The 18,708-nt window shown below is 40.8% G+C and overlaps 2 protein-coding genes across 2 annotated transcripts in view; one reads left to right on the forward strand and one right to left on the reverse strand.

Annotated features, from left to right (window-relative positions):
• LOC141830807 (large ribosomal subunit protein uL23) overlaps positions 1-18,708 on the reverse strand; it is a 43,621-nt gene that overhangs the window by 15,269 nt on the left and 9,644 nt on the right. The gene's annotated exons all lie outside the window — the stretch shown is intronic.
• The window catches only part of LOC141831115 (uncharacterized), a 5,410-nt gene continuing 2,945 nt past the window's right edge, over positions 16,244-18,708 (forward strand). Inside the window, exon 1 of the mRNA XM_074718542.1 lies at positions 16,244-17,009. Coding sequence (XP_074574643.1) covers positions 16,244-17,009 — 766 coding nt within the window. The remainder of the gene's footprint in view (positions 17,010-18,708) is intronic.

The following is an 18,708-nucleotide window of genomic DNA, read 5'->3' on the forward strand; positions in this document are numbered from 1 at the left end:
TTATTTCATAAATGTTTATACAAAAGACCTAGTCTTTTCAGTATACTTCCTAACATGGTCGACAGGGATATGGTATTGGGTACAAAGGCTGGCGGCGTCTCTGTCATAGACAGAGCGTTGGATTTCGTACCAAGGTTGTTCATCGACCATGGACACTATCCCTAAGACGCAAGGCAACGAAGGGAGGGAAGAGGGACTTACGACGGCAAAAACACGCGACAGCGAGAAAGTGGTCAGACGGCGCGGGTGCTTAGGAAACAAGAAGAAAAGGAGAATCAGCGAAAACGAATGGAGGAAGAAGACGATACTACCTAAGGTCCCTTTTATACTATCACCAAAAAGCACTGTAGGGCTGACGTGGTCACACGGGTAATCGTCGGATGAAGGCGGTTATATCTTCATGGTCAAATCTGCATCGTACGCCCAGCCAATCCGATTGGCGTAGTCTCTCTCTGTTGTCTCTGCCTGAAGTTAATCCTGATCCTCTATCCTGCCGAGTCTTCAATCTCCACCGCCGAGAGCTTGACCTCGGCATGTGGCGACCTGACATCGAATCTGGTCGTATGGATCCCGCAGCTGATATCGCACGCCAGCGATATTAATGCAGAGATACGGCTCTCAGTCTCGAGGCAGATCGCGTATCCGAGTCATTAAATGCGACTCGACCACTGACGGTAGACCCGATGCTTTGAACCCGGCCCGTCACCTCAACTCTGATCCGTAACGAAGTAATTCGATCCATTACTGCTGACCTAACTCGAGCGAACCCTCTCCCGACCCATTATTGTCTAGTCAATCGATATATACCTCCTTCGACTAGACTTGATAGGAAGACTTATGATACGGCGAATCCTAAATGGTATTACGTGGCAGCAAAAGTCAAGAAGCAAGCTGATATGGCAAGTCAAGGGGTCAATAGTCAACCTTAGGTGGATCGGCCCTCGTCTCGACCAATCCGACCCGGCTACTTGGTCCTCACTCCCGACCTCTACAAACTTAGTCTCTTGACTCGTCTCGGCCAGTCCGACCCCGGCTATTCAGTCATCATTCTTGACCTCTATGAACTCAGTCTCTCGGCTCGTCTCAACCAGTCCGACCCCGGCTACTCGGTCCTCGTTCCCAACCTCTACAAACTCAGTCTCTCGGCTCGTCTCGGCCAATCCAACCTTGGCTATTCGATCCTCACTCCCGACCTCTATGAGCTCAGCCACTCGACTCTCGTATTGGCAAGCTCAGCTACTCGGCCTGGCCCCGAGCCACCTTCCCAACCGCTCCAAGCTTGGAAAACGACAGAAGCTCTTGAGTGTGCGAACCTGCCAAAGAATCAGGACGGTTACTAGGTTGATAGGTCTGGTCCCCTAGATCCTCTCGCCTCTCTGTACCTACGACCAAAAGATAAGAATAATCAATCCTTCCGAGCCATAGGATGGTTACAAGGTCTCAGAATTGGTCCCCTGAATAAGACATGTCAGAGCCGAATTAACAGCGGTTGTCAGAACCTGCTCCCCCTCACCCACGGCAAGACTCTGCTCTGATGCTAGCATGGAGATTCCTTTTGGTAAGTATATAACCTCTCCCATAGGTATGAGGACTCTCTCTTTGACTCTCGAATCCTCAGCAATTTCACACATACTTCTACTTCTTCTTCTTACTGACTTGAGCGTCAGAGTGGCCTGCCAGGAATTCTGGCACCCAGCTAATCCGCTCATTCAGTTTTCTTCTTCTTCAAGTTCTCTTCATCAACGGGATCAAGATCGATTGAGGTAGCAGGCCTTTGACTAGTGATTTGATCGTCCACGGCATCCAACCGGAACACTGTGCATTGTTGGCGGAAACATACAACATGTCATTAGATGTGCATTAGAGATATACAGTCAATCATTCCTTGAGATTTTACCTCTTCTCTGCAGCATTGCCTCCTAACTTTTCTAATAACTAAGGATGTTGCTATCCATTTTAATATTGTTGGGGAATTATTCCTGGCACTCTAGGTAGCCCCTCTCTACCTAACAGATATTATTGCGAATGGATCCCTATATTTCACGTGTTTACAAATGGGCCTAGTTAGCCCATAACAAATATGTTCCAGCTTCCCTCTATTTAGACTTAGCATCGACCACTTTTGCTAAAACATTTAGTCAAGAAAGTTCCTGGACATTATCAAAAGTCTAAGCTGTGAACCCCAAAATCCAAGCGATGCTAAATGTTGATCATCAATGGTATTGGGTTATACACGTTTTTTAGCGTGCGACATCAATAGCTCTAAACCTTTTGTGCACAAACCATAAATTCAATTATTTTATCAAAGAGTAATTGTGACTAAAAACATCTAGCGAGCAGCTTCAGCCAATATGCAAAGACAACATTAAACAAAGAAGCTTGTCACTTGGGTGAATGATTTTACAACTTATTTGTTAAAACAACTGGGCAACAGCAAGAAAACCTAGTCGTATCGAATCAGCTCAACGCCAAATGCTGAAAAAAAAAGTTTGGCACTTTATGCATATCTATAACGAACCAACATCCTAGAATTGTTGTTGAGAAACACATAATCGGCAGAAAAAATACTGCAAACAAGCAATCACATCCCATAACTCGAAGGTGATAAGCAAGAACACGAAATCGCACCATGAATCAGAAGTCGAAGCTCCGAATCTGCGCGACAAGGAAGCTTTCGAAGAAATCAGCTGCCCCAAATTTGAGTTGAAATGTTCGCTGTTCGTCTTCACCTGCCCCGCGTAGACAGCAGGGAGCGAATGAGAACTTTTTGAAGTTTCTTAATCCGTGGGATTTGCGGGTTTGATCCCCTGCAATTGCGAGGACGGATTATCGTTGTAATTTTCATCATATCCGTCCATTACTCTAATCAAGGTTGGCTGTCCGTCCATCGCTATGGAGCCAGCAACTGGTGTGATATGGACGGGTGGGATCTGAAGATGGAGGAGATGAAGCGCTGGATTTGGAGAATTTATTTAATAAACAATAATTGGAGGGCATCGGAGTTGATGTTTCCATTTCCTCCGTAGAAAATAAGGTTTCTCTGTCCAGAAAGAAAATTAAGGATGTCTATTTGTCGAAAGCAATTTATTGAAACAATTGTTTTTTCGTGCGATTAATTGAAGATTTTTATCTTTTATTGCACGTAAAACGGACGCAAATGAAGGCTTTTCCTCGCTTTACTTTTCTAAGAAAAAACGATATGACATGTAATCCTACAAATTCCATTAAGTCTGGCAAATTGGGGCGTGGAAATTGATACAATTTATAGTTCATACGGAAAGGGCGGTTTTGAGTAGGTCAATCAGGTGGGGGTGGCCTAGTTGGGTGGTTCGAATAATTTAAGAATTTTGAGTGGATCAATTGAGTCCGGTGATTCAATAAGATACCTAATGAAATGGGTGAGTCAAGGTGAGCAGTGGCAGATCCCGAGGGGGGGGGGGGGGCTTGAGCCCCCCTGAGATCGCGGTAGCATTTGGAGGAGGTCCATCGTCGCTGCTCCTTTGCCATCCTCTGGGCCCAACCGAGATCCCACAAAATCAAATTCGTAAATTCTTAACACTGAAGTAGAACAAGCTAGGGGAATCGACAAATCCCAACAACAAATCAAAATACTTACTAAAGAAAACCTTAATCAACTTGTCCTTAGGCTTGTCGGCGAAGGAGGCGGCGTCTCTGAGCAGGGCGTGTGGCGCCGACTGGGCAACAGGGGATTGCGAGAGGAGAACGGCGTCTGGGCTATGGCGGAGGCCTCGGCAGCGGTGGGCATCTTCTCCGGGTGGCGAAGGGGCGGCGGCGACGGCGGCCTATGCAGCGGCGAGGAGGATGAAGGCGATGGCGTTCAGCATTGAGCGGTGGCGTCGTCAGCAAAGGAGGGGCAGCGGCGTCGGCAGAGGAGGGGAACAGAGTTGCGGTGGTCTTCGTGTGAGGTGGACGGGAGGAGGCGCTGGTGATCCGGCGACAACAGTGGCGTCGATGGCGGCGAGATAGCGGGTGAAGGAGCAAAGGAATGAAGAAGAGAAGAGGATAAGGGGAATCAGGATTAAAGAATCGATTTCCTGATTTAAAAAGGAATATACAGTAATGGTGGGTTGGTCGGCGCAATAACTGAGCTAAACCGACTTTAAAAAACCTAGGCTTACTATAACGATTGAATCGGTTACTATAGCAAACTGGGTTCAATCTTGATTCGCTTGGTTTACCAATCAAACGATATCTGATTTGACTCAAACCAGTTTTGTTGGATTCGTCTTCGCAAGACAAATCCTTTTATCCATTTTATTCTATCAAAATCTCTTCCGGTACGAACCAAATCAAGCTGGTTCAGTTTGGTTCAATCTTGGTTCGTTTGGTTCACTAACCAAACGATTTTCGATTTGACCTAACCCAGGTTTGTTTGATTCGTCTTAGCGAGACGAATCTTTTCATCCCCTTTATTTTATCATAGTCTTAACCTAATTCTAGATCTGACCTATTTAACCTAAATGAGCTTGACTAATTTAGGTTTCAACCCACTTAATTCGAACTAATTAGGACTGAGTCTTTAAATGGGTTAGTTCAAACCCTACAATTTCTAGAATATTACAATTTGGTTGTATACATCGAGAAAGAGATTTTTACCACAATTGAAAATGAACAAATTTTACAACATTTTCAGCAAATAAATACTCGTAGGATACAATTGTCTCTTCTTGTTTGTACACAACTTGGTAGTAGTTCGAGTATAAAAAAATAATTTTTTATTGGTATGCACATAATTTTATATTTTTATTATTATGTTATTAATTATATTTTTATTTTTTATATATATTTATTATATATTAAAAAATTGAGTCCCGGTTGAAAAATTAGTCTGGATCCGCCACTGAAGGTGAGCCAAGGAGTCGATCAAGTCGAGTGACTAATGTGGTTGGGGGTAGAACAATCTATATTAACTCAGACAAGTTAGATAATATAATTGGAACAATCTAAATTCAATATAGACAATTTAATCAATCTAATTGAATTGATCAGATTGGGCAATTTGTTCAATTAGGAAAGCTAATCAAGTTTGACGATCTAAGTGATTTGGTTTGTGTTTAGGTTGTTGATTGAGTTAGGTAAATTTATCGATCTAATGACCCGATTAGTCTAAATGGGCTACACGTGTTATCCAACTAAATAGGCTTGATTGGGCCAAATTGTTTGATGAATCCCACCTTTTTTTTTAATAAAGTATTTTTCTAAGTATAATCAAATATAGGAAATTATTTTTTAATAATTTTATAATGTTCAAATAATAAAAAAATCTTTTCCCAATAAAGTTTTTTAAAATTATTTTTCACAAATAAATTATATATTATTTGGTGTTTATAAAGATACAATATAATGAATATAACGATAAGCTTATACACAAAGAAGCATTTGTAATGTGACAAATTCCATTTAATATGGGTTCATATAGTTGAACGCCTTTCAGTTTTGTCATCTCCTCCTATGTTCATTGTTTGTGATGTACTCACGCCATCACGACATCCTGAGCAGGTGAGTGCAAGGTAAAAGCCTGACCAGTTTGACCTCCTCCAGTAGTCGACTCAGACATCAGTATTCAACTATACCCCTTCTCCTAGCGCATGTACAGATATATGACACTAGCTTTCTTACACTCGAGTAATTATCAAAACTTAATACAATCCTCACAACTATGGGATCACTCTTCTTCCTGGTCGGGGGCAAGATTTATCCTATACTTGGTACAATCATCACGATCGAAGAATCACTCTTCTTTTAGTCGAGGCAGGATTTCCCCTATTTTGGTACAACCCTCAATACTATTGGATCACTTCTCTCCCTGGTTGGAATTGGATTTTCCCTATACTTGGTACAATCCTCGTGACTATGGGATCGCTCCACTTCCTGGACAGGATAGAGTTTGTCCTATTTTGATACAATCCTCACGACCATAGGATCGCTTCTCTCTCTAGTCGAGGTGGAATTTGCCCTATACTTGGTACAATCCTCACGATAACGGGATCACTCCTCTCCCTGGTCAGGGCAAAATTTATTCTATACTTGGTATAATCCTCACGACTAAGGGATTGCTCCTCTTCATGGACAAGATAGGGTTTGTCCTATTTTGATACAATCCTCACGACCATAGGATCACTCCTCTTTCTAGTCGAGGTGGAATTTGCCCTATACTTGGTACAATCCTCACAACAATAGGATCACTCCTCTCCCCTGGTCAGGGCAAAATTTACCTTATACTTGGTATAATCCTCACGACTAAGGGATCGCTCCTCTCCCCGATCGAGAGATTTGCCCTATACTTGGTACAATCCTCACTACTATGGGATTGCTCCTCTTCTTGGTCGGAGTGAGATTTACCTTATTTTAGTACAATCTTGACGACCATGGGATTTCCCCTCTCCCTGATCAAGATGGGATTTGTCCTATTTTAGGACAATTCTCACAACAATAGGATCACTCCTCTCCATGGTCAAAACGGTATTTGCCTTATACTTGGTATAATCCTCACGATCAAGAAATCACTCCTCTCCCTAATTAGGGCGGGATTTGCCCTATCAAAACTTAAATTTTTATTATTATTCTTGACTGCAAGATCGAGCTCCTTTCCCCGGTCCACATTAAATGAATATTCTAGTATTCTGGACATTCTTATTATGAGGATTGAGCTCCTCTCCCCAATCGAAACTAAACAGGTATTCTAGTGTTCCAGATATTCTTATCAAGGGGATTGAGCTCCTCTCCCCGATTTATGTGTGTTTCATGCATATATTTTCTATATTATTTAGCATGTATTTATTCTATTATACGAGCATATTTTGTATAGTTTTGTAGCTTTTGCATTATTATTATTTTTTTTAATTTGAGAAATTATTCTTTGTGTGCTTTCATTAACAGAACATGAATTTGGAGCTCAATTGGAGACAAACGCCTTGGAAGTGTGCATTCCAGCATAATACATGGTTAGGTCGTGTCCCTTGACACGATCGTGCATCACCTATAGAGCAAGGCGAGCAACAGAGCATCAATTGAGACTTCTAGCACCAAACATGGGTTGGTTGTGTCCCTTGACATGACCGTGTCCCTTGCTTCCACTTGACAAGATGATTCCAGAGTTGAACATGAAGATGCCTGGAATTCTGTTTCATTCAATTCTTACCAGACAAAAATTTTCAAGAACAGAACCTTCCAAGCAACTTACGTCTTCGATCATACATGTGCATGATTGATCAAGCAAGTTATTGACCAATCAAAGCACACCTTGATCGAAGCATAGGATCGATGAAACTCTTGTGTTGGTATTCAAGATCCATACAAAGAAAATAATTTACGCAGTTAATAAATAAATTGTATCTTTCTTCTTTATAGATTGTGTAGATGATTGTACATACCCGAAGACCTCTTGATCTTCTGCTGTATTTCTCTCCTCTTCTTGGACATTGTGTGGGCAACGATCTACCAAGATGTCTCCACCCAATTCCTTCTTTTCCTCTCTTCTAATCCGATGGCAAGAACTTAAGGTAGAAGCTTTCTTCTTCTTCCTCTTCCTCATCCTCTTCTTCTTTCTCCCTTCTTGGCCGCCAGCCCTAGCAAGGATAAAAACCTTGTGCGCCGACCCTAGTAAAGAGTAAGAAGAGAAACACCCAAGCACACAAAGGAGAGAGGAGAAGTTGGGAGAGGGCGCCGACCCTAGCAAACAAAGGGGGAAGAATAGGTGTTGTGCCGCCGACCCTAACACACAAAAACAAGAATCTAAATTGTGTTTTTGCCTCTTCCTATCCTCCCCTTTTATAGCTTTGCCATCATAGAAATTTTAGAAAAAAAAAAACCCAATTAATATAATTTTGTTGTATAACAAAATTTATATAATTTTGTTAGATAACAAAATTCTTTTACAAAATTTTGTTGGATAACAAAACTTAATAAAATTTTATTGGATAATAAAATTTAATAAAATTTTATTCGATAATAAAATTAACATAATTCTATTTAGAATTAATTTAAATTCTGTTAACTGAATTCTTAATAGAATTCTAAACAGAATTCTAAACTGAATTCTAACAGAATTCTTAATAGAATTCTTAACAGAATTCAAAATCTCATGGGTAGATACGAGGCTTTATCCAGAGGCTACAACAGAGACCTAGAGGAGGAATTGATTTTGACCTCCTGATGGGCTTGGGCTTCCCGTGTTCTCCCTGAACACCCAACTCAAGTCCATCAATAATAACTCATACCACTAAAGGGTTATTATTGAACTACCGCACCAATCCCATATTACAATATGGGCTCCTTCTTATCATGAGTGCATTAATCTCCCTATATTTAAGATATCGTATGTCCATCAATTAATTGAATTACTGACAATTCAATTAATTAACTTTTAATTCTGAGAATACTACCACTCAACTTTATTATCATACGGACTAGGTCCACCTACATGGTTTACATGATAATCCTTATGAGCTCCTCAAGGGGACATCATCAGCCTAAATAATTAGGACACAGATTCCTTCTATAATCAACAACACATCATATACATAGCATTATCTCCCAACTCATCGAGCCTTTTGATTTAACGAATAAATCTCACCCTTTGATGAATTAAAGAAATAAATACTAAGTATATGTGCTTGTTATTATATAGGGATTAAGAGCATGCACATCCATAATAACAGAGGTCTAATTCGATTATATAGTCAGTATAAATCGAACGACCTCAAACGGTCCTGCTCAATACACACAAAATGTACTAGTGTAATTTTATAGTCAAGATAAACTAATACCAATTACACTACAACCATTCCAATGGTTTGTCCCAGTCCATCTTGGTTGTGAGCTACTATTTATAATTTATAAGAAACTGATAACATGATCTTCTGTGTGGCACCACACACCATGTTATCTACAATATAAATTAAGTGAACAACTGCATTAACAATATAAAATGCAAATATTTGACCAAAGTGATTCTCATTTCAATATTATTGCAAAATAGATATTTATACAAAAGCTAGGCTTATAATATACATCCCAACAGAACACGTTCTGGTCATCTCCTGTGACACAATTGTGAAGGGTCCCCAAGGATGTCCGCATCTCTACAATAGCATGATAATGTCCACTTTGGACCTAAGCCCTCATAGTTTTGCTCTTGGGCTCTCCCCAAAAGGTCTCATGCCAATGGAGATACTTTTCATCCTTTTTAAACCCATGATCTTTCCCAAGTGTTTTAAATGTGGGAATATGTTTGCACCCTTACAACCCAACAAATTATGTTCGATCGACAACTGATGTCTAGAGTGCCACACAACCATACCGTGCTTCCCAACATGGTCATGGTACAGTTGTGGGCTAGGGTTTACTGGAGACACCTGATGAGGGGCATTTTTTGCTGGTAAATTAGAATTAGATTAGACCGATTTGGACCACATTTCATATCATAAATAAGGATTTTGGGCTATTTCTTTATTTTGGCAGAATTTATGATCTCTATTGCAATTTGCATTAAATTATGGGATTTTATGAATATTAATTTATTGTATTTTATTTTGCAGGAAATTAAATTTGAGAAAAATCAATTCTGGTTCGAGTTCAGGTCCATTTGGATTCAAATTGGTTCAGTCAGTTGCGAAATTGACTTAGTTTAAGCTGTTGGATTTAACTCAAGTGCAACCTAAAGTTCAATTCGGCTAAATCAATTAAATCAGCTCCAATCAGGTCAAACCTGAGCTCAAGTCAAGCCAAAGCCCAAGTTTAACCAAATCCACTCAATCCAAATTAAATTATCCTTGACATTAATTGAGCCCGACTCATTTCAAATCCAGCCCAGCCCAAATTGCCGCCCCGGTTCAGAAACAGGCTTTGGTTCAATTTAATTGCAAAAGCCGGTTCAATTGCATTCAATTAAGCTCGGTCCAAAATCAAATGCAGCCGGTTCATCGATTGCAAACGGGGAGCTCGCGATTAGGTTTTTCTCCCGATTTTCTTCTCCTCTCTCGCGACGGCGTCTTCGAGCTCCCGCCGTCGCGAGCTTCCATCAGCCACCATCTTCCTCCTTTTGGTCAACACAGAGCAGCCCTCATCTCCATTGGTTTTCGCCGTCGCCCTCGCTGGATCTCTACGCCGAAGTGGATTCGGAGGTGTTGAGATCCAAGTCCCCGTCGTCGCGGAACGGAGGTTGTGGGTGGATTCTCCAGCCACCGGTGCTCGACGGTAACCAGCCTAGAGAAGCGGGTGTGGGTGGTTCTCCATCTCCTTCCCTGGCGCTCCATCTTCACTGAACTCTAGCACAGTGCCCTACGCTGAAGTGGATTCGGAAGCGTTAGGGACACTCGTGCTCGGCTTCAATCCCCTCCATCCACCGGAGTTAGCAAGGTAAAGTGTTTCAATTCCTTTCTCTAACGTTTGTTTGCTGGATTGCAGCTGACGATGGGCGAAGGATTGGATTCCGATCCTTGCTCTCTGCCGTGCTCCACCTAGGGTTCTTTGCCCTGGTGCGATTCACCTCCTTGGTGCGGTGTGAACTGAAGGAGGCTGATGTTCTGTTCTGTGGCGATTGGGAGAGGGAAGGAAACTCATCTGTCATCCATTTTTTCTGTTCTTGCATTTTTTCTGTTGCTGTTTCTTTTAATTCTGTTGTTAGCTTTTAAAATCAAAACCCCCCATTCCCTGTGGATATTGCATATATGCTGTAAACTTGAATTCAAATACCTGTAAATATGATTTAACCTTAATTGCTAATTCCTAATTCTGTCCTAACCTAACTTAATTCTAACTCTAACCCTAATTGCTAATTGCTAATTGCTAATTCTGTTAATCCTAATCTTAATCTAACCTAACATAACTTTTGATGATAATTGAGTTTTCTGTGTTTAGCATGATTGAATCAAAAACCTCTCAAGTGTTGTTCTTTTCTTCTGTTTGTTCTTGTTGCATGGATGGCTTGGATTTGAATGCTAATGGATTTGTTCTTGGTGCAAAGTATGAGGTTTGGATAAAGGAAGTTAGGCTTTGTTAGCAATAAGATTGTGTTGATGCTTGTGATTGTGTTGTTGTATGTTGAACCTTTGTATACATTGTTGAAATTGATTTGTTTGGAAATAATGTTAACCGGTTATGTGTTATGTAGTGTTGTAATCATATGTAAATGGATTTTGTAAATCTAATTCATGTATGAATAAATTATTTTGTATGTTGTATGTTTTATATTGTTGTATGTGTATGTTAGTTGTTGTATGAGGATTCATTTTGTAGGTGGTCAAATGTATGTTGTGTGAATAATATTGTGCATGTTGTGTGAATAATATCTTGTATGTTGTACGTTAAATCAATTGTACATATTGTGTGATTGAAATTCATTGTGTATGCTATTTGTATGATTAGGAATGTGTATTATGTATACTTAGTATTCTTTTGTAAATTGTAGGATTAAATTGTAAATAAATAAAGTTGTAGATAGTTAGATGAACAAAACACAATAAACACCCGTACCATGTGTCTAGAATAAATATCCTGTCATTGAGTCCTAGAGAGAAACGACCTGGACCTCCCTATACCACTTAAGGCGATAATAAGAGGTTTGGTAAATAAATAAACAAATAATTTTGACGGGTGTAAGTGACAAATAAATATGGGAAAATGTATATAAATAATTCACATACAAACACCCGCGTATCACTACTCCAAAGCACAAGTTAGGGTTTTCTTTTTTGGTATCAAGCTAAAGCAGCTAGAAGAAGAAGACGAAATAAGAGAGAGACCCTTTTCTTTACCTTCTCTAGGAATTATAGAATTGTCAAAAGAGTATCTCCATGTCAGATGCTATATTCCTTCCATCATCTTCGTATGAGCTAGTGAGGGGACCAGATCCGACAGCAGTTAGTAGTTTCTTTATTCACCAAACGTTACATGTTTGATGGGCGACATCCAAAAGACCATATCTGACAACCAATAGCCGCTTCACTATTCACTTGGTGTCATGTGTTTCGGAATATTTGTGAGCATTTCAAATCCGAGGATGGATGAAGAAAAATGAAATCGATGTTGAGTGACCTTGAAGATAGGCAAAGTTGGCACCTGAGGCTGAGTTAGAGATGAGGTCAACGGCTGAGGCTGAGTTGTCTTGGCTGAGCTATCGAGGTCGAGTTATCTTGGCCAAACTATCGATGCTGAATTATCTGAGGCAGTGATGATGCAAGGATTTGAGGTCGAGACAGTGATATCTTAGTTGAGAAGCCAAGTAGGTTCGGCTAGATTCGAGTCGGAGAGGTAAAGTGACAGAGCTAGAGGACGACCTAGCTAGCAGGTGACCAAGCCGACAGAGTTTGGTCAGCCCAAATTGGAGAGATCGAATGCCTGATTTGACCTCCACCTCTGACATTTAACTCATTGACTTGACCTCTAACTTAGCTCTGCCACGTATAAGTTTCTCAATCCATCATATTTATCAATAGAGAACAGAATCCCTCGAAAGAATCCCTCGAGAAGAAAGGCGAAATGGAAGAGCAGCTTAGGAAGGAAGAGAAGGTTGTCTGAGGACACCCGCCATTTGTGCTGGTGAGCGGCTGTGTGAGGACGTCCGTCACTTGTGCTCGCGAGCGGCCTTATGGGGACGTCCACCGCCCCACGCTCGCAGCTCCAATGCGGGGCTGCCCGCAGCAGTCCTACGGGGATGCCTCGTCGCAAGCGACCGTACTAGGTTGGTTGCGCAGGGCGAGCGGAGATTACGCGATGAGAAGAAGGGTGTTCTGTTCGATTTTGGGCTGACAAAAATCTGACAAATCATAACCGCTAGATAAATTCATGAATCCATTGATTGATTATTTTATATCAAGTAAACTACAGAAAGTCTATCCTTCCTTACAAAATAAACAATAGAAAATTTTCCACGTGGAAAATTTTCCTTAATTTTTGAATCTGTATTCCTAAATAAACTGAGCATGAGGTTTTTAAATTTATATGGGATTAAGTGGATGTTAACTTCAACTAAGTTTTATCTGTTATTGATTACACACAAAAAAAAAAAAAAAAAAAACTCGGGTCTTCCAATATACGACCGGCCAGCATGTTCACCCGGAGCACCAATGTGGCTGTCAAAAACTAAAATATAACTGTAAAAAATAGACCCTAAGAAATCTGATCGTTCGTTTATTTAACATATCATTCATAGTCCACATTCATTTCCTCAGATTAATTCCGGGAAAATTTTCCATTAGCAGGCTTCTCTTCTCTGCAGCCGCCGCCGTCGCCGTAGAACAGCAACTCCTCTTCTGCATGTGGAACTTACTCATCTTTTCAAAATTGTAGATATTACTTACTTATTGGGTTATATATAAGAAGAAACAGACAAGAGAATACGTAGCCTATATACTGTCTCGGTTACGTTCGAACTGGCCGCTAGCTCACAGCGGTGGACGGCGCTGGTAGCCATGCACCTCGATCGCCCTCAGCGCCGGCAGCACCACCAGAGCTTGAGCCGAAAGGGCTCATGCTGCCGAACCTCATTCTTGATGACTCTTCTCCCTCACCCTCCGCCTCAGCCTCCGCTTTCTTCGCTGACTCGTCACCATCGCCTCTCTTCCACGGCACGGAAAGCGTGGTTCTGAATAAGGACTGCCACCGATCAGATTTCCCCAAGATCCAACTTCGTACCCCACGGCTGCTTCCCTCCCCTCCCGTGTCGCAGCGGTAACCCGCCCACGAGCTCCCCTCCTCGGTCACTGGGAGAGCGACGCAACTGGTCGACCGATGGAACTTCCGAGCAGCGAAGATCTCCCGACGTATGTGCTCCGGCAACCGCAGCGTGTAGCGGTCGCCGACCAGGGGCGGAGCTAGGATAATGATCGAGTGTGAGCAACAATATAATATATTTAATAAAGTCAAATAAAATTTAAATTTTATAATCATAAAATTATGTATGCTTTAAAATTAAACATCAACATTAACTAAATAACATATATATTGAATGTGCTCCAAAAAAAACTCATATGAGGAATAATTATGTTTCATTATCTAATAGAATAGAACACATCAACATGATGCACAAAAATTGACATAAAAATTAAATTTCAAATGGCAAAATAAAAACTAACCTACTAAGTTTGTCCAACCGGATAAGCCTCCTTAATATCAAAAAAAGCTATCTATTCCACCATCATCATAAAAAGATGCGATTGGTTGCTCAATTGGCCAGCTTACTTCCCAAGATATGACTGGTATTGGTTGCTCCAAGATTCAATCTAGCAAACATAAACTCATAATTAGAAGAAGAAAAAAAAAGCTATGGCAGCAACAAAGAACAATGATCAGCAAACAGATTTTTAACCTTCCAAACATAGTTAACAAAAAATACTTTCTACAATCAACCTGCTCTTACAAATAGAAACAAGAACTAAGGCTATTATTGAATAGCAGCAACAAAGAAAACATTTACTGACCAGCAGATACACTCCAAAAGAACTGCTGAAGATGAATAGAAGAGACCAACAAGTCCTTTAATAGCTATGGCAGCAGAAACTACATGTTTCATCTGAAAGCAAGGAGAAAAGATGCAATTTCATAGATATTATTCATTTCAATCGGTAAGTGCAAAGTCTGAACTGTGAAAGGGGAGCATTCTTACATCAACTTCATATGTGGCTTCCTCACTTCGAATCCTCCGCCTCCTCCAACGGACTCCTCGAGGTTTGCTTCCGATCTCCTCTACAAATCTCTCCCCGATCTCTCGCCGACCCCAAAACCTTCCATCGCCGCCTTCTCTCCGCGAGTTCTTTGCTCTCTCGATGGCAGCATTGATCTCTCGCAGCCAGGCTCGGTGCCGCCTTCCGCAGCAACAGCCGGAGCTTCTGCGGTCTTCGTAGGGAGGTTTTGTCCCTCCGCTCAGTTGTTTCGGCGGCCTCGCGCGACTTTTAGGAGGGCGGAGCAGAGGCGGCGAGGCTCGGGGAGGGCTTCGGCTGCAGCAGCGGGAGGAGGGAGGCGCCGATTTTCGTTCGATGAGAAGGAGCGAAACAGCAATTAGGGCAAAAAAAACAACCTTAAAATATATAATATTAATATTTTTTTTTTGTTCGAGCCCAGTGTGGGCAAGCCACATGGGCTCCGCCCCTGCACAAATCGGTTATTTTTAAACAAGTCATGAAGAATATAGCAAACATACCTTGTCTCCATATTAGATCGAGAGTGGAGTCAAAAGGGATCAAAAACTGTTCAATTTATTTAAGGAGATAAAAAAAAGGTAAGATATATTTAAAAATATTAATATGAATTATCCATGAATCTCAATGATTAAGAATTAATAATGAATGTGTAAAAGAATCATAAAAAAATAACAAGAATCTCAAAAAAATATTCATATTTTTATCAATCTTTTCATTCAATTTATTTCAAATAGATTGTATATTGTTTAAACCAATGAGTAGAATTGGGAGTCGTAGTTAAAGTAGCCATTAGAAAATCAAAATAATTAATTTTAGTAAGAACTATATATTCTGATAAAATATTTACCTAAATTAAATTGTTTAGAAAATATAACGGTAAGAAAAAAAATCAATTGACAGAAGTAATTTAGTTCCAATTAAAAATTAAAATTTGATCATTTCCTTCTTTTAAAAGTGGATATGATCCGTTTTGAAATGAATGCCTCGTGCTAGTTATACAGAATTAAGTATTCGATTAAAATTAAATTAAATTAAATTAATCAAAATTTAATTGAATTGAATTTTTTATAAACTAACCAAACTGATTGAATTTTTAAATAAAAATCAAATAAACTAAACCGATAAAATATCGATTAATTTGATTTTTGATTGAATTAATTGAAATAATTAAATTTTTAAATATTATAAAAAATTTATCGGATTTATAAGTTTCCTTATTTAAAAATTTAAAAATTATTTTTTTTATTTTATTTAATTTGATTTAACTGAATAAGAAATTTTAAAATCGAAATCGAACTGAATTAATCAATTTTTTTAAAAAAATAATTAAAATTTTAAAATAATCAAATCAAATTTTATATTTGATCTATTCGGTAGATTTATTCGGTTTATAGTTATATATCATAGTTGATCTATTTATAAGTAGAATAATCTGAACTAAAGACAGGCATTACTGGAAGAGTTACAGGCCGGCGCGTCTATATCATCGCAGGGACCATAAAAACAAACGCCGAAGCGTAGCCATCCCAAATTCTGCTGTGCCATCCGCCTCCCTCCCTCCCTCCCGATCTACTGCATCAGCCATGATGCTCCATCGCCGTCCGATCGCTGTTGGCTGCCACACCATGGCCATTCTTTGCCTAATCTTCGTTTACCCCCGGTGCGGCGCCCAGCCGCCTGAAGACCAGTGCCCTAACAACTTCAGTCCCTCCACGGTCACTGTCATTATTTTCGGCCTCATCACCGCCTTCTTCTTCCTCACTTACTTCGCCTTCTACGTTCGCCAGTGCGCTGGCGAAGCCGCCGCGATTGCCGCCGATGAACGTGACGAACTCCGGCTCGGATCGGCGGTGGGCTTGAGTCTAGACATTCTCAAGTCTTTCCCGACGATGCCGTACACCGAGGCGAAGGCGTTCAAGTTGGGACATGGCGATCTCGAGTGCGCGGTTTGCCTCATGGAATTTGAGGACGACGAGGACCTCCGAATGCTCCCGGGATGCTGCCACGTCTTCCACCGGGACTGCATCGACGCCTGGTTCGCATCCCACGTGACGTGCCCCGTCTGCCGCTCCGACCTGGCCACCGCTGCCGCTCTCGAATCGCCGATACCCCCTGCATCATCCCCTTCGCCTCCAATTCCAGAATCGCCTCCGGATACTGTGATTCTCGTCGTCGACCGAGATCGGGCCCCAGAGGAAGACGATGCGACCGAATTGACCCGGATCGGGAAAGAGAGGCTGGAGGCACGGTCTAGGCGGGGACGGCGGCCTTCGAAGCTCCCGCGATCGCACACGACGGGACACTCGTTGGCAAAGCTCGATCCGGAGGCGGTCGGCGTCATTTGTGGAGGTACTTGGAGTATTTCAAGGGGAATTGTGACAAATTTAGGTATTTGGAGTTATGAAAGTGTGACAAATTTATGCTTGACAACTATTTGGCATTGGATGTATTGGAACCTAGAAATATTTTACAATGAACGTACGAGCAAACCTTCTTTGGATTTGCCTAAAATCTTTGGAATTCATTTATTTCTCTCAGGGTTAACTTGCTATAATATCTTGAGAAACAACCCCAACAACCATAGCAAGCTTAAACACATGTGACTCATGTACATACATGACTCTTGACCATCAAAGCATAGTTAAAGTACTCAACAACCGGATCACTTTATCTCTCGCTCGATCTATGGGAGACGAATCCAATTCAAATTTCTCATGACCTCTTGGTCATAGATCAAGCTGAGGATACTCTACTTACTTCTTGGTTATGAATCTAGCAAATATATTCCTAGCCCCTTAGTTAAGGATAGAACATGATACTCTCAAAACCCCTTTGTTCGCATGATACTCTCTCCTAGTCCATTGGTTGCAGATTAATCAAGATACTCTCCCGACCTCTAAGTCACAGATTGTTCAAGATATTCTCTTGGTCCCTTAGTCACAAATCAATCTCAATATTCTCTCCTAAGTCTTAACCCTGTAGTCACAGATCGAGTAGGATACTCTCCCAAACCCTTAGTCATATATTGAGCAAGATTCTCTCTTGACCCGTAGGTTGCAAATCAAGCGGCATACTTTCTAGGTCCTTTGGTTGTGAGAGTAGGATACTCTTCAGACCCTATAGTAGTAGATCGAGTTACATTTAATATTTTCTCTCGACCCTCTTTAGTCGCGGATTGAACTTGATACTCTTTTGCCCCCTTGGTCACGATTGTAGGGTATGTGGGACACACAAGAGGGGGGTGAATAGCGCGTTCGTCGTTCATTCGTTTTTCATTCGTTTGTACTATCAAAGATACTTGTAGTGGAATTAGGAAAATAGCAGGAGACTCGTAGATTTACTTGGTTCTAACTCCCCATGATTAGTACATTCAAGGCCTATGTACGGAGGTGTCCGTTGTTGGAGTATACTGAAAGACTAGCTCTTTTGTATATAAACATTTCATGAAATAAAGGAATCATGTTTTGGTCAAATGGTTGCAATAGATTAGACTTGTAACATGTCCCCTTAATTTACATTGTAGATAACATGGTGTCTGTGAGACACAGAAAATCATGATTATAAACTCCTTGTAAATTATAAATTAAGGCTCACAACCAAGATGACTTTGGACAAACCATCGGGAACGGTTGTAGTGTAATTCAGTAACTGTCTATCTTGACTGTAGAATTACACTAGTACACTTTGTGTGTATTGAGTAGGACCATTGAGGTTGTTCAATTTACGCTGACTCATAAATTGAACAAGACCTCTGTTATTATACTTATGCACTCTTAATCCCGATATAATAAACGGGCGCATATATTTAGTAAACATCACTTTGATTTACCAAAGGGTGAGATCTTTCCGTCAGATCAAATATTCTCGGTAAGTTGGGTGATGTTACTATCTATATGGTGTGTCGTTAATTATAGAAGGAATCCGTGTCCCAGTAGGGTTGATGATGTCCCCTTGAAGAGCTCATAAGGTTTGTCATGTCAAATCTTGCAAGTGGACTTAGTCCGACTGACAATAAGGATGAGTGGTACTATTCAAGGACATAGATGTC

Source organism: Curcuma longa, chromosome 6, assembly GCF_044706935.1.
Source record: "Curcuma longa cultivar G26 ecotype Majalengka, Jawa Barat chromosome 6, ITB_CL_G26_1.1, whole genome shotgun sequence".
In the NCBI taxonomy this organism is placed as follows: domain Eukaryota; kingdom Viridiplantae; phylum Streptophyta; class Magnoliopsida; order Zingiberales; family Zingiberaceae; genus Curcuma; species Curcuma longa.